The following is a 16,520-nucleotide window of genomic DNA, read 5'->3' as shown; positions in this document are numbered from 1 at the left end:
GCTTACGAGAGCCGTTTGTTCTCTAGGCCGGAGATGACAGCACAGATCTATGAGAAAGAGCTTTTGGCGGTTATCCATGCTCTTACTCAGTGGCGGCATTACCTACTCGGAGCGGATTTTACTGTCTTTACAGACCATCAGAGTTTACGCTACTTCTTGTGACAGAAGCAGCTTTCGGAAAAGCAGATGCGGTAGGCGAACATCTTGTCACAGTTCCACTTCCAGATTGTCCATGTGCACGGACTGACGAATGTGGTGGCAGGTGCTTTGTCTCGGAAACCGTTGGTTCTGGCTATTTCCTTGATACATCATAGGAGCTTCGAGGATATGGTCGATCAGTATGCCACATATACAGATTTTGCAGATATTTTCACACGACTACGGGATGGGGAGACAGTAGCTGGATACTCCCTTCGGGAAGGCTACTTCATGAAAAAGACTATGTTGTGCGTTACACAGCCGTTGAGGGATAAGGTTATGATTGAATGCCACTGTCCACTTTTTACGGGTCACCGCCGCATTGCTACCACCATGAAAGGGGTAGAGAGATATTTCTTTTGGCCGAGACTCAAGAAAGATGTGGAAGAGTTTGTGCGCAGTTGCTTGGTATGCCAGAAGGTCAAGTTTGACAGGCATAAAGAACAGGGATTGTTACAGCCTTTACCCATACCCACCCGCCCCTGGAAAAGTATTGAAATGGATTTCATTTTTGATCTCCCGAGAACACATAATGATCACGATGATTTTCCGATTACATGGCAGTCTGAGACGATTGTCTCCGACAGAGACCCCAGATTTATGAGTTTGTTTTGGAAGGCAATTTGGGAGAACATTGGCACGCGGTTGCAGTTCTCGTCATCGTTCCACTTGCAGACTGACGGGCAATTTGAGATTGCCAATTCAGTGATTTTAGATTTATTGAAGTCTTGTATCTTGGATCGGAAGACTCAATGGGAAAAGAACTTACCTTTGGTGGAATTTGCCTATAATAACACGATACACTCTTCGACGGGGAAGACGCCATGTGAGATTGTTGAAAGTGCTGTGAAGGTTCCATCCTTCCTGAGCACGAAAGATTAGATATTTGAAGCGGATGAATATTCGCGAGATTTGGATACGGCTTTTGCCAAGGTTTGCGAGACTTTGCAGGAGTCTCAAGAACGACAGAAAAAGGCAGCGGATCGCCATCGTCACGACTTGAAACTGAAGGAGGATGATTGGGTGCTCTTACTTTTGAGAAGGCACGCCTAAGAAAGAAAAAGGGAAAGGAGAGGCTTTGTCCAAAGCTTAGTATGTGATACTACGGACCTTTCCGGATTACTGAAAAGATAAATGATGTCTCCTTCCGATTGAAACTGCAAGATACTTGGAGGATTCACAATGCATTGCATGTGAGTCTCTTGAAACCTGTTAAGGGTGATGTACCTGATGATGGGGAGCCTGATGAGCAACCCGAAGTGGAAGAAAACGAGGAGATCCTTGTTCCTGAACAGATTTTGGCACATAATGATACGAAGAAAGGTAAAGTTTGAAGGCGGTTCTTAGTTAAGTTCAAGAACTTTCCTGCATTTGATGCGAAGTGGATGGAGGAGGAGGACCTAGCAGATACTCCTCGGATTGTGAAACTTTACCTCAATGTTTTGGTTTAGCATAGTCTACTCCAAACGGAACCCAGAAACTCAGCTTGGCCGAAGATCTGGTGCAGTGGGATGCACAAGAGGGGAGTTACTCCGCTCCTTTGTCAACAGATGCCTCGATTTTGATACTAAAGTCACCGATGTCTCTTTGAGCTTCAGGGATACTGAGAGCTGACAGTATTCTGCTGTATGACTTTATGAAATGGAATTCCTGATAATGATACTGATTTGTTCTTGACTTCTTTTGAGTGCAGGAACTGACAGACGAAATGACTGCAGCATTTTGGTCTGATTGATCTCGAATAGACATGGTTGCAATAGGGGTTAGTCAATCGGACATCGATGAGGTCCCGATTGGACCTAGATGTGATTGCTAGCTACATTGCCGATAAATCATGGTCTAAGATCCGAATGAATGTTGAATGTCATGTGATGTCTGGTGATGTCCTGTGATGCCGTGTGATGTGACTGTCGATTTTGTACATGTGCTAGATGTGTGTTCCTAGTACGTAGGTACTAACAGTTAGTGTCTGCTAGGACGGTTTATGGCTTTTGTCGGTTTTGCAGATGTAATCGCGGTCGATTACAATGCTTTCAAGAGGGGGGTATGTCACAAAGTGATGACGTGGCGGACAACAAAAACCCTAATTTCTGCCAGAAACCCTAAAATTCCTGCAAACCCTAATTTCCGGAAATCGCGGAGGCGGATTATTAAAAAATAAATAAATTTTGGGAAAATTTTGAGCGACGCAAATCTCAGCTTTTCGCTTTGATTTGGGAGAAAGAAAGAGAAAAAGAGAACTTGCTTTTTACTGACTCTCATTGAGAGAGAGAGAGAATCTGCTTTTGCTTTCAAGCTTTTGGGGCTCTGCTTTTGGGCATCCCTTGTAACCTTTAAATAAGTGGTGAGGGCTTCACTTCTCAGAGGATCTGGACGCAAAGTCTGAGAGTGAAACCCTAACCGCTCTCTTGTACTTTGATGATTGATTAATACAAAAAGAAATACCGAAAGGGGCGCCAGTCTTTGGGGCCAATATCTCTAGGCACAGAACTCCGCCGGGCCAGTGCAAATCTATTGTGATCTGTGAATTGTTTTGAAATGGTTATTTGGTGTTGTCGCGGTTGATTCTTGACTTGGAGTGTCCAAGTCTGTTACAACATCAGAAGCATTTAACATCAGAAGTACAAAAAGCATCCACAAGAAGAAAATTTGGCAGTTGTGTCTCGCCTTTAACAGGGGGGATGTCACGTGCGCATTGCACTTGAGCCATGTGCTACAGGTAAGCGTCAGTCTTAGTTAGTTAGTGTAGCTTAGGATTTACCCTGGCACTTGTGAGCCTCTAAAAGGACATGCATAATTAAGCATGTCATAGTTGCATACCTCACTTGCACAATACAATCACTTAAGCATATAGGCATATGAACAATCACTTAAATTCATTTATTAATAAGTGACTTTGACAAGACATTTATAAAAAGTAGGTAGGGCAAATGGCTAAAAAACCTATATAAGAGAGACTTGGCCTTCAGTTTAAGGAGATCATAATCCAATATCCGTAGGGGCATCTAACGCCCATAGCACCTCAACACAACGTTTCCATCGCCAACACCCCAACATCATCAGCCTTTTTGCATTAGTTCAGCCCAATGTTTTTGCATCAGATCAGCCATTGCGTTTTTGCAAGATATTAGCATCAGCATTGGTATTTAGTATTCAAGTTTTTCAGCATTGTGCAAGTAAACCTAACTTGCTCTGGCAACAGAGCAAGGGGGCCCTTGAAGGTGGTTGGGACCCGACATGCGGTGCTCTCTTCACTCTGTCTCTCTCTTTTAGATCCGAGTTAAAATCCTTAAACCCTTCCGTTGCACTTGACGTTGGTATCACAGCCCTGGGCTTGCTTCGGCTGCGCGAACTCAAGGGAAAAATAAAAAACCCAAGAAGAACCAATAACCTAAGGAACCTATCTCAGAAGTTTCTCAAAAGTTTTGTCCATCATTCATTGGGCGCGTTCCCATCTTCATCGCATGTCTTGGATACCCTTACAGCATAATCTCTTCATCATGAGCGAAGATTGGCATCTGATACACAAAGATCCAGATCTTGAGTACGAGGATCGCCTCCTATGCTGATATGGAAGGAAATGATCCTCGTCTCAGCAGTGCTTCCAGCCTAAGACTAAGGCCCTGGCAATCAATTTATAGGCCCCCGGCCTTCCAAAAGCGAAGTACATGAAAAGCGTCTAAAAGCATCTGGGTACAAAAGCTAGCGCTAGAAGCTACCAACGCGATTTGCAGAAATCCGTACGTCCTGCCACGTCAACAACGTAAAATACGGAAGATTTTACGGACGTGCGTACAGCTGCCACATCATCAACGCGATTCGCGACGTGTCCGCTGTCTTCTTATGCCGTGCTTGAGACTTCTCAAGAGCCTCGTGCACCTTAGCAAAAGCAGTGTCTAGATCCTGAACATACTGCTCCGCTTCAAATATCTTATCCTTGGTGTTTAGAATAGGTGGAACCTTCTTAGCACCCTCTATAATCTCAAATGACGCCTTCCCTGTAGATGAATGTACCATGTTGTTATAGGCAAACTCCACCAAAGGCAAATACTTCTCCCGCTGAGCCTTTTGATCGGGGATGTATGACTTTAACAAGCCCAAAACCACTGAGTTTGCTATCTCCGATTGCCCATTGTCTGTGGGTGGAAAGATGACGGAAATTGTAACCGTGTACGTATATTCTCCCAGATTGCCCTCCAAAACAAACTGGATCTCTATCTGAAACTATAGACTCAGGCATACCATGTAGTCGAAATATCTGTGAGACAAACAACTTAGCCAAACGATCGAGCTTAATTGTCTTCTTCACCGAAACAAAATGAGCCTGTTTGCTAAGCCTGTTGATGACGGTCTAAATGCCATCATGCCCACTCTGAGTCTTGAGAAGATCAAGAGCGAAATCCATTGCTATACTTTCGCATGGTTGGCTAGGTATAGGTAAAGGTTGCAGAAGACATGGTGCCTTATGCTTGTCAAACTCGACCTTTTGGCATACTAAACAACTGCGAACAAACTCGTCCACATCCTTTTTGAGCCTCGGCAAATAGAAGAACCGCTCCACACCTTTCAAGGTGGTTTCTATACCGCGATGACCCGAAAAAGGAGGACAATGGCACTCTCTCAGAACCTTATTCCGCAACGCTCGTGTAACGAACATATTTTACCGCATCAAATAGCCTTCCTTGAGGGAATAACCTACAACCACTTCCCCACTCTGTAATCGGTAAATGATGTCGTGCAAAATCTAGATCCGTGGCATACTGGTCTACCATATCCTCGAGGTTGTGGCGATGAGCTGCCAAAATAGCAAGAACCAATGGCTTGCGAGACAATGCTTCTGCCATCACATTTTTCTGTCCCTCAACATGAACAATCTGAAAATGAAATTGTGACAAAATGTTTGCCCACCATATCTGCTTGTTTGAAAGCTGTTTCTGAGATAAGAAGTGTAACAAACTGCTGACGTGTCGAAGCCTAAAGAATGGAGCCAACTTACAGATGCCGGCCGAGGGGCCTAAACCCTAAGAAGAACAAGCAGTAGAAGAAGTGTCACAGAGTGAGGACGTGGTTGCCCGAGTGTAGAAAACCCTAGCCCTAATTTCTGCCAGAAACCCTAATTCTGAAAACCCTAATTGCTGAAACCCTAATTCTGGAAACCCTAACCCTAAAACCTGCAAACCCTAATTTCTGCCAGAAACCCTAATTCTGGAAACCCTAACCCTAAGGCAGCAGACAAATTCCGAAAATTGCGCTGACATGATGACGTGGCAGGCTGTACGGATTTCCGCGTTTTGCACTGGCTGATGACGTGGCAGGCTGTACGGATTTCCGTAAATTGCACTGGCAGCTTTTGGCATTGCTTTTTGGACCAGAAGTTTTTGAAAACTTTTTATGTTTTTTGGATGAGAAGCTTTTGAGTTTGAAAGCTTTTCATATAAACTGCTTTTCAGGCCAAGGGCCTTTAAATATGAGGCTAGGGCTCATTCTCTGGCATGCTTCCTGGAGAAGGTGCAGAGTCTGGAGTACCGGCTTGTACTTTGATGATGCAATATAAAGAAATACCGAAAGGGGCGCCAAGGTTTGGGGCCAATACTCTCTGGGTTGGAATTCCGCCACTCCGTGTCGCGTGTTGTCTCTCTCTCTCTCTCTCTCTCTCTCTCTCTCTCTCTCTCTCTCTCTCTCTCTCTCTCTCTCTCAGTTCAGTTGTTATTGAAGTGCTAAAAGTCTGTTCAGTCTGTTCTTTTCTATTGGCATGTGGTGCCCGCCTTGTGACAAGAAGTGCCACAAACTCTGACGATTGATGAACATCGTGAAATTGGCTCCGAGTAAAAAGTGTGCTCTGAGTAAAAAGTGTTGCCACGAAGAAAGAGCATGAATGACTGCCAAAAGCTCTTTCGCATAAATTTGTGCAGCCGTTCTGGTCGTGAAAACAATCTGCTCTTGTAAGCTATAACATGGCCCTCCTGCATTAAGACAGCTCCCATACTACGACCGCACGCATCACAATATACCTCAAACGGTTTTTACAAGTTCAACAAAACCAACACTCCACCAATTATCAACTTCTCTTTGAGAGTCTTGAAGGCTGCAATCTCAGATGGTCCCTAGGTGAAAGGAACCCCTTTCTGTGTCAAAACATGTAAAGGAGAAGCAATCTCCAAAAAAATTCAAATGAACCGCCGATAGTAAGAACACAAACCCAAAAAGCTTTGAACTTCGTGAACATTCTTCAAATCTGGCCAATCTCGAATGGTCTCAACCTTGACAAGGCCCATTTTGACGCCCTCCGCAGAGACAACGTATCCCAAAAAGTGGATCTCTGGTAAGATGATGTCTGTTGGAATCTTCATTATTCTCTCCCGAACCAGAGTGGTGGGGTATCGTAGTTTCCTGCCGGTAGGATTCATTGACTCGATCCATGTGTGCCGCGAGTAAAGGGATAGGATCCTTCGTAGAAGAAGGATCGACTTAGCTCTGATACCATTGTAAAGAACTTGGACACTCCAAGCCAAGAATGTACCACGACACATGTGAGAAAACTGAAAGAACTGAACAAAAATGAGAGAGAGAGAGAGAGAGAGACGACAGGCACGACAAAGTTCTGAGCCCAAAGAGACTGGCTCCAAAGATTGGCACCCCCTTTCGGTATTTCTTTATTATTAATGCTTCACAAAGTACAAAGTCCGAACTGACACATGTGAGAAAACTGAAAGAACTGAACAAAAATGAGAGAGAGAGAGAGAGAGAGACGACAGGCACGACAAAGTTCTAAGCCCAAAGAGACTGGCTCCAAAGATTGGCACCCCCTTTCGGTATTTCTTTATTATTAATGCTTCACAAAGTACAAAGTCCGAACTGCCTCTGCTAGTGGTCCCATCCGATCGGGTGTAATCTCGAGCCGTGCCGCCAATTCAGGTGAAATTAAGTTGGCCTTGGCTCCTCCATCAAAGAAAATTAGGGCTTCTTGGTCTTTCACTTTGCCCCATGCTCGGCAAAGTTCTGTACTCTCATCAATCGTGCTTGGGTCAGTACCCACGCAATCTGGAACCGGTCCTGCTTTCATCTTGCCTTTTCGTCCATGTTCCTTAGTTGCTTTCGAACCCTGAGGCCCGTCTTCATCCTTGTCGTTCTGTTCTTTCGGTGCCTTTTTAGGGCACTTCGTGGAGATATGCCCAGTTTCCCCGCATCCAAAGCACTCCCCTCTTTGATGTAGAGAGCTCTCTCTCGAAGAGTGAGCTTGGGTCATGCATCCTTTTCTTTCTTTTCTGAGTTGCTCTTCCTCTTTCTACTTTCATTGTTCGAAGTCTTCTCGGTCCTTTGCATCATGATTTCATCTGTCAAACTGCATGAATGAATGGTAAAACCCCGTTTTGCATGACTCATCAGTTCCTGAATAGAATCCGACTTTTGCTCTAAGCAGTGATCTCAGATCTCTGCAGAAAGTCCCAAGGTAAACCACTCAATCTGTTCTTTGAACGAGATCTTCTTAAGAAAAGAGCTCCAGAATCTCTCGCAATATGCATCCAATGAAACTCTCTTGGTCATCCGAAGATGGTTCCAAGCACTATGTATGTCACGTTCATACTCCCGAGTCAACCAAGAAGAAATAAAAAGCATTTTAAATTTCAGCCATTTAACTGGCGCTGCCTTGTTCAATAGAAGCATGGACCAAGTTCGAGCATTTCCCTTGAAGTAAGAGGTAGCCCTCCGAATCTTGGAGTGCTTTGAGTGACGCCCTCCGGAGAAAGCTATGTCAAACTGCTGAATAAAGGCCAAAGCCTTCGAAGCATCTCAATATCTAGAAAACGAGTCAAATTTAATTGACTGTCCACCTTATTTAAACTCTCGAACTTTCTTGCTTTTATCCTCCAGAAAGTCATATTGGTTGGCTTTATAGAAATTCTTCTTCTTTGCATAAAAGCTGCTGTCGTCAGAGTCCGAATTATCCGAAGACGAGTCCTCTGTAGAACTGTCAACAATTGGGCGAGATTTAGACTTCTTTGCCTTTTTCTTGCCCTTTCCGAAGCTTTGCTTTTTGCTTCGCTTTTTCCCTTTTCTGTCTTCTTCGCTCGAGTCAGAGGAGCTAGAAGAACTTTCAGAAGAGGAAGAAGACGAAGAAGAAGAAGAAGAAGAAGAACCGGGTACTCCTTCAAATCGCACATGCTTCTTTTGCTTTCTTGCCTAGGCAAAAGTAGACTGACGACCCACATAACCCGGGAAGTCAGTTCCTTTTTTTTTTCCTTGTTGTTGTGCTTTTTGGATTTGTTCCGCACGTCAAAAAGCTGAGAAATCCGTGTATCAACCACCTCTTCTAATTCTTGCTCTGTAAACATCCTTGGAGTAGGAGGTTTCTTGAGTGCCGGTTTGAGGGGTGGTTCTGTGGTTTGCCGCCGTTGTGAATGCACCTCGTCGAAGGAGGTCTGGGTCATAAATTTTGCAAATTTCACAGTTCACAAATTAATTCGACACGGCTCGGCGGAGTTCCGTGCCTAGAGATATTGGCCCCAAGGACTTGCGCCCCTTTCGGTTTCTTTTTGTATTAATCTGTTGCACAAAGTACACGGAGTGGTTGGGTCTCACTCTCAGACTTTGTGTCCAGTTGCTCTGAGTTGTGAGGGCCCAACAACACTTATAAAGAGTTTCAAGGGATGCCGAAAGCAAAGCCCCAAAAGCTGTAAATCAAAAGCAATTAAAAATAAAGCAACTTGTTTCCAAAAGCTGCCCCATAATTTGCGTAAATTTTCAGCCTTTCATTGCGTAGCCAAAAAGCAAGTCAAAAAGTTGCCGCTGTTACGCTGCCCGCCACGTGGCTGTCCGTACAGCCTTCCGTAGATTGCGCCGCAGTTTCCGGAGGTGCTGACCGTACGGTAGTGCCACATCATCATTTCAGCCTGTTTTCCCCGGGACTGTCCATGCCAAAGGAGAAGGTGTGTGTACACGGGCTGACACGTCACTGAGTTGTGACAATGTGTGTGTGGGAGTATGTGTGAGTTGGGTGTGTGTAGAGTTGGTTTTGCATGCTCTATTTTCTTCACACTCTATCAACCGACTTTGAGGTGAGTGAGTGCATATGGGGGTGTGTAGCTGTGATTGTAGTTTGTCTTTAGAGTATGTTTCTTTTGATTGATTTCCTCAGTTTCTTTTTTGCAGATATCTTCCCCTTGCCTTCTTTGTTTCCTTGTGTTCTTTGCATTGAGTTTATTTGGTTTTACGTTTCTTGGCTTGCCGCTCTGCTCTCGACTTGCTCTACCAGGTTTCTAGATCAAAATTCCAAAGCTGTTGTGCCCCAAGACTCCTTCATTGTCTTCCTTGAGTTCCCTCCCTAGCTTTGGCTTTCAGGAACCACCTTCGCAAGTGGATTGGTTTCTACCTTGTCGATAGCTCCCTGTCAGCTCCAGTGCAGTGCTCTATTATGCATCTTGTGGCATCCTTGTGCAATTTCTTGGTTATGTCGGTTGCCTATTCTCTCTTGGTGAGTAATGCCCGCCCAACATTCAAGCTCTTGCCATTGTAGATGTTCCTTGTCCTTTTCACTGCTGGTGGCTTCTGATGGTTCCGGTTTTTGATTTGCATTAAAGGAGTTCTCTTGGTGGAAGCGCCTATTTTTCAGAGGTTGTTGACCCTGTCTCCACCTAGCTTGTCAGGGCACTTTTTACTCTCTTAGGAGAGGTCTTTACCCTAGCTTGGGCTTTCAGGAACCACCTTCGGCAAGTGGATTGGTTTCTACCTTGTCGATAGCTCCCTGTCAGCTCCAATGCAGTGCTCTATTATGAATCCTTGTGCAATTTCTTGGTTATGTCGATTGCCTATTCTCTCTCGGAGCTCTTGCCATTGTAGATGTTCCTTGTCCTTTTCACTGTTCCGGTTTTTGATTTGCATTAAAGGAGTTCTCTTGGTGGAAGTGCCTATTTTTCAGAGGTTGCTGACACCCTGTCTCCACCTAGCTTGTCAGGGCACTTTTTACTCTCTTAGGAGAGGTCTTTACCCTAGCTTTCAATTTTGTAGTTGCTATGTGGCTAGTTATTTCCAATTTCCAGATTATTGCCTTCCGGTGTGCTTTGTAATCAGTGATGAGCTTGCCCTAAGAATCGGCACCAATGTGTGTGTGTGTGTGTGTGTGTGTGTGTGTGTGTGTGAGAGAGAGAGAGAGAGAGAGAGGGTCCCAACCAACCCTCCTAGGGCCCCCCCACCCATTTGTTGGACTACCTGCCAAAGGTAGCAAACGCCAAAAATTGTTGACGTGGGCAACTTGTATGGATTAGCCTATACGGACCAATGCAAAATGCGGAGTTCTCTCCTAGCTAGTTGCTACGCATTCTCTCCGTTGTTCCCACGTGGTGCATCAATTAGGTGGCCATGGTGATGCCTACGTGTGGCTCTTGCCCGATGGTACGCGGCCCTTGCCCAACCTTGTAACATGGGCTACTATTTGGAAGGAATAAGCACCCCTCATCACTAATTGACACCCTCATTTTTTTAGAGGGGATCTATGACTGAAAATCGGCGTCGCTTTTGGGCGAAGATCACAGCCGTTCATCCCGAATGTGAACATGACGTAAACTAGGTGTAAACTCGAACAAATGTGAACTCGTTGTGAACTTCTATGTAAACTCGAAGTAAACTTAATGTGAATTGGAGATCGTGACGTACAACTAGGACTACAGAATATAATGCTATCATCCTCCATGCCTTTCAAAACGCGCGCAATAGTGTAGTGGTAAAGGTTGTGAGGTCGAATCCCACCACACCCCCTTCTTTTTTCCTCCATATGAATCGAACGGCCCACAATGAACAATTATTTGGGACCGTAGATCCCCTCTTAAAAATGAGGGTGTCAAATAGAGACGTGGATAAGCACCTCCCATGTGGGCCCTCTGGGTGTGTCGAAAAAATAAACTAAAATGCGAAACTGCTTTTTGGGGCGCCAGTTTTGGCTCGGGAGCTTTTGGGATGTGAATCTTTTCGTGTACGATGCTTTTTGAGGCTAGGGACCTTTAAATATGTACTTTGGGGCTCACTCCGGCATTCCAATTTTTGTGGAAGTAAGAGCTCGAGCTCCGACAATTGTATGTTTGTGAAGCAATAGAAAAGAAACACCGAACGGGGAGCTAGGGTTTTGGAGCTAGTGCTCTGGGTGTGGAACTCCGCCACTCCGTGTCTATCAATTCTTTGTGGACTCTGTGGAGAGACTCGTCACATAGATCTTCCCACGACGTAAAATATCTTACCCCCCGGCCCCCCCCCTCTCTCTCTCTCTCTCACACACACACACACACACTTTCTTTTTGGGTTGTAAATCATGATTTAATATTCACACACACACACACACAATGAAAACAGCAACAATATGACTACTATAAACAGTCTTCATGAGCAAATTATGGACGCTGTTTTCAGTTCTTTTTCTCATTAATCTAGTCAATATTTATACCATTATACTGTTTCAATGCGCTTGAGAAGACTGAAGGAAAGAAGTACCTGCTCGAAGATAGCAGCATTGCTTCTATTACGATTCTCTTCGTCAGCAGCCACACTGGTAGAGAGCTGAACCATCGTGAAATCTGCAACAGACCAAGATTGAAGCCCACTGATCAATCCCTTGATCGCCCTAAGCAAGCACGACCAAATCACAATTAGTTTCTCAGACGTTGATGGCTTGAGAAACGCTAATGTGCAACCCTGACTAGCCGCATGAATAAACAGAGCTAAATAAATTACTTGAAAGTACAGAGAAATGCTTCACTGTAGGGCTGATTAGGCGGAGGCGAAAGAGATCTGCTCCTTGATTAACCGTGGGGATTGAATGGGAGTAGCTTAAGTGACTGTGGTGCAATGCCAGGCGGTATGTTGTAGCAAATTAAGATGGGAACGAACGCAATGGAAGCAAATGATTATGGTGATTAAGAGGAGCTATAAAGGTGATTAAGCGACTACATAAAGGTGAAAATGGGATTAGGGTCGGCAACTACTGAAGTCGTGCAATACTTGTAGTAATTAAGACGCGATGACAGCACTTAATTAGGCAACAAGAACTAATGAGGGGCGATTAAGCAAAACTATTTGGGGAAGCAGGGCGGCAGCGGCGGCAGCAGCATCTGAATCTCTGATGCGGAGGGAATGCTATCTAATAAAACTGGCTTTAAAAGCATGCATCATGCATGTGCTTGTGTGCCAGAACTTTAGAAGTCTCAACTTTTTTGACGATTGATCCAAAAAGCAAGTGTGAATTGAGCAGTTGGTCAAGAATGGAAATTGCAAAACTTGACTAGCCACATTTGCCGTCTGCACTCTGCATGCATTGTGTGTATGTGTGTGAGTGCGCGCGCGCGCGAGAATGCATGCATGCGTGAGACGGTGAGAGAGAGCCCCATTGACTTTGGAAGGCCATGAATCTTTATAGAATTGAGTTTATCACGCGTCACCTTCCTTGAGGCTTCAACGTCTCTCTTTTCTATTTGTCCTAACTACTTTACTATACCTACACACCTATGTGACTCGATATATTAGCTGTCCCTCCCCTCCTATAGAGAGAGAGAGAGAGAGAGAGAGAAAGAGAGAGAGAGAGAGACACACACACACACACACACACACACACACTCTCTCTCTCTCTCTCTCTGGAAAGTGTGTCCCTCTCTCTCCCCCCCTCTCTCTCTCTCTCAACACACAAGTCACAGAGGTGTGAGGGAGTCCCTCTCTCTCCCTCCCTCTCTCTCTCAACACACACACACACACACACATGTCATAGAGGTGTGTGAGATTCTCTCTCTCTCTCTCTCTCTCTCTCTCACTCACTCACTCACACACACGTTTCGTACTCATTTTTCAAAGGCATACTTGACACGAGACTTGTGAGAATCTCTACTAGAATGTGCAAAGCTCATTCTATTGATTTCTATGAAGACTAGTATGGCCAATCGCCTTCGGCGGCCTCTCTCTCTCTCTCTCTCTCTCTCTCTCTCTCTCTCTCTCTCTCTTTGTGCACTATCCACCTAGGTCGTCGGGACTAAAGGGAACACAACCGAATCAAGCTGCTTGTGACATGTGGTCAGGGGAGGGCCAAAATTCCTCCCTGCCCATATATAGCATAGACAACGTGTTCTATTAAAGCAACCCACTACCACGAATATCAACATGTATCCTATTGCCTTGGTACAAATCCTTATTCTTAGCATGCTGCATCCATCTCGTTGTCGTGTCGTGCCTTGGAACCCAAGCTATAGACGTCTCATCGCATATCTCCTCCTCTGCCCGAGAGAGAGAGAGAGAGAGAGAGAGAGAGAGAGAGAGAGAGAGAGAGAGAGAGAGAGGTTGATCCTGTAGGTTACAGACGCAGTGTTTGTGAAAAATGTGTCTTAGCTTAATATCGTGCAGTTCCATTTTAAAAAATGCCGGTTGAGGGCAAGGGGAAAAGGAGAAATTTTGCCCCAAAATAGAGGAAAAAAAATTGTAAAGATCCAAAAAAATAACCCAATTTTCTAGAATTTCCTCTTGACAAAATGAAGAAAAGGAATTTTGTACGTGTGGAAAAATTATTTTTCCTAAACACAGGGAGCAAGTGCCTCTCTCTCTCTCTCTCTCTCTCTCTCTCTCTCTCTCTCTCTCTCTCTCTCTCTCTCTCTCTCCCTCCGTAAGTGTTTGGGAAAAGTGCGTCACCTAAGCCTTGAGCAGTTGAATTGAACAATCAAAACAGCCAGTTGCAGGGAGGGGGAGAAGAGAAAGTCCGCTTGGAAAATTCAAGAAAATGGAGTTAAATTGTTAAAAAGTCATCCATTTTTAAAAAATTCTCTTTGAAACTATCCCAAAGCAGACGTCTGATTGAGTTTTTTCAAAACTTTTGCCAAAATACCCCTCTAATTCGTGGAAATTCCCAGAATATTCCCCAAATTTCAAAAATTAACAAAATACCCTTGTATTTATTTTTTAAATCCTTATTCCTTTTTGATTGACAATTAAGATATGGTTTTGAGTACTTAGCATGTAATTAGTCACAAATTACCTCGCAAAAAAAGGACAAATATCTATGTCTAGAAATAATGAAGCAATCCATCTCAAGAGCCTACTTACACTGAACTTCAATTGTGTAACTCTCCAACTGCTTTACCTCAGTAGCATTGCCTCTCTTGTTGGGGATGCCAAAAAAGGCAAGCGTTGATAGCCAGTAGCAAGAAAGTGGCACTCATGTGAGCTTTGAGAAGGGGGTGCGAAGGAGCTAGTTGTGTGTGTGTGTGTTTGTTTTTTGATTGAGAGAGAGAGAGAGAGAGAGAGAGAGAGAGAGAGAGAGCGCTTAGATGCTTTGCATGTGCGAAGTTGCCAAACTGTAGTCGGTGGCTCTCAATATGCACGGGAGTCGCCTACGAGCTTCAGTAGAGTGAACAACTTTCCAATATTGTTTCCATATAGAGTTGCATCATCTCCGAATGACATAAATGTCGCGTAGTCCGCGTGAAGGCTGTCTCAAACCCAAGCCCTTTGATGCATCCAAAATGGAATCCCAATCCCATATATGGTGGCTTCGTACTATGTGCCATCATCATCAATAACATTGGCTGCCTCTCTACCTCCATCAAAGTGGCCGATACCTGCAACGTTTTCGCCTTCTAAGGTAGTCCACCTGCGAGCAAGCAAGGGAAGGAGCTCAGTAGCAAGAAGGGGGTGTGGAATGAGAGAGAGAGAGAGAGAGAGAGAGAGAGAGAGAGAGAGAGAGAGAGAGAGAGAGAGAGAGAGAGAGAGAGAGAGAGAAAGCAGCCCGTCTAGAGTCTGAACTCTGCTTTTGCCTGCACGTGCGCGTGTGTGTGCCGGACAACAGAGAGGGGTTTAAGCCTTAGGCCTAGAGGATACGCGGGCGCATCAGAGGTGGAAGTTGGAAGTTGGAACTCATCTCTCTCTCTCTCTTTCGTACTGTGTGATTCGTGACGGCTCTTCAGTGTCACCTCTACATTGTGCACATTGGCCTGAGACTTGCCGGATCAACCTTGTGTTGACATGTGTCTAGGGGAGGGGACTGGAATCCCTTCTCCCATTATAATAGTATAGATATATGTGCTTCTTGTAATGGTGCTTGTTTTTGCATTTGAGTGAGTGAGAGTGAGTGAGTGTGTGTGTGTGTGTGTATAGGGAGGGGGGGGGGGGGGGGGAGACTATGTTTCGCTACATGTAGATCCCCATATCACGTGCATTCAAGGCCTAGTTCGAAAACCCTCTAGATTTTGCATCAATATAACAAACTCCTTACAATGTTTACATATTTGCAAGTGAGTCCTCTGTCTTATGTTTTTGCCACCAACGCAAGGATCAAAACCTTGAGGTCGTAAACAATTACCCAAAAAGATTGGAAATCAAGTTATGCACCCAAATTAGCCTCGCTTGTAGGACAAGCATTTTGCTCCTTTTTGCCGATCCCTAGTGAACAAAGTATGGAATCTGTAGGAGCACAAGCTCATAATTTCCAAGGGATTGGTGAGGAAACTACCTTATCTCCACATTTTCTCTCGATTTGAGTCTACTTTTTTATTTAGGGGTGGAAGTTTGTGTCAAATGTCTCAAAGTTCCAAAGACCTTTGCATAAAGAGGGGAGGTTCTCTTAAATTTTTTAGTAGTCGGATATGGTCAAGTAGTTAAATAGTCAAGACATGCTACCGACCTTGAAATTTGGATTTTGGGAGACTGTGAGCAAGAATCATCTTACTTAATGGGGCCTTTTGGACCCCACCTCATCTCTAAAAAAGAGAAAATGGTTCACAAAATTTACTTTGGATATTGTAAAAGTTTTTATTTTTATATTTGTGCAATCTAAGGCTGGGTTCAGACGAGGACAGTCTCTCTCTCTCTCTCTCTCTCTCTCTCTCTCTCTTCCTCTGCTACCCTCAGCACTATCTCACACGGGCATGGGTTGGATGGGATCAATGGCCCATGCGTTTTTTGATCGCGGGCATCGTGGACCGTTGATCTCACGGCGCGCATGAATTTACCAGCTTGCCCGAATTTACTAAAGTTGCCCCGAATTTACACAGCGACGGGTTTATCATAAAACTCCCCCTTCTCCCATTGCTTTCAACGAGCACGCGCAGGTGAGATGGTTAAGGTGATAAGCTTGCAAAGGTGGCGTCCAGGGTTCAAGTCCGAGGGATGAGAGGGGGAGGGGGCGCCCGAAATTACGAGTTTTGGTACGCTCGAATTTTCCTGTTTTCTCGAATTTAAAAAAGTCACATCGGACGGCTCACATCGCACCCGATCCCCTAAATGGGTGTGGCCCATTGATCCCATTCAGCCCATGCCTGTGTGAGATAGTGAGGAGGGCGTCCCAGGCCATGCCCAACATTCTG

General features: G+C 44.8%; 1 protein-coding gene across 1 annotated transcript in view; it reads right to left on the bottom strand.

Annotated features, from left to right (window-relative positions):
• Positions 1–12,540, bottom strand: part of LOC147426608 (lysine histidine transporter 2-like) — a 30,797-nt gene extending 18,257 nt beyond the window's left edge. The window contains exons 1-2 of the mRNA XM_086497919.1: positions 11,917–12,540; positions 11,677–11,806 (exon numbers count right to left, since the gene is read on the bottom strand). Coding sequence (XP_086354045.1) covers positions 11,677–11,751 — 75 coding nt within the window. The 5' untranslated portion in view covers positions 11,752–11,806; positions 11,917–12,540. The remainder of the gene's footprint in view (positions 1–11,676; positions 11,807–11,916) is intronic.
• Positions 12,541–16,520: the final 3,980 nt, after the last annotated feature.

This window comes from Adiantum capillus-veneris, chromosome 24, assembly GCF_014529385.1.
Source record: "Adiantum capillus-veneris isolate H3 chromosome 24, ASM1452938v2, whole genome shotgun sequence".
NCBI classification, from domain to species: domain Eukaryota; kingdom Viridiplantae; phylum Streptophyta; class Polypodiopsida; order Polypodiales; family Pteridaceae; genus Adiantum; species Adiantum capillus-veneris.
Note: the sequence above shows the minus strand (reverse complement) of the source record. Positions and strands in the feature narration are given on the sequence as shown.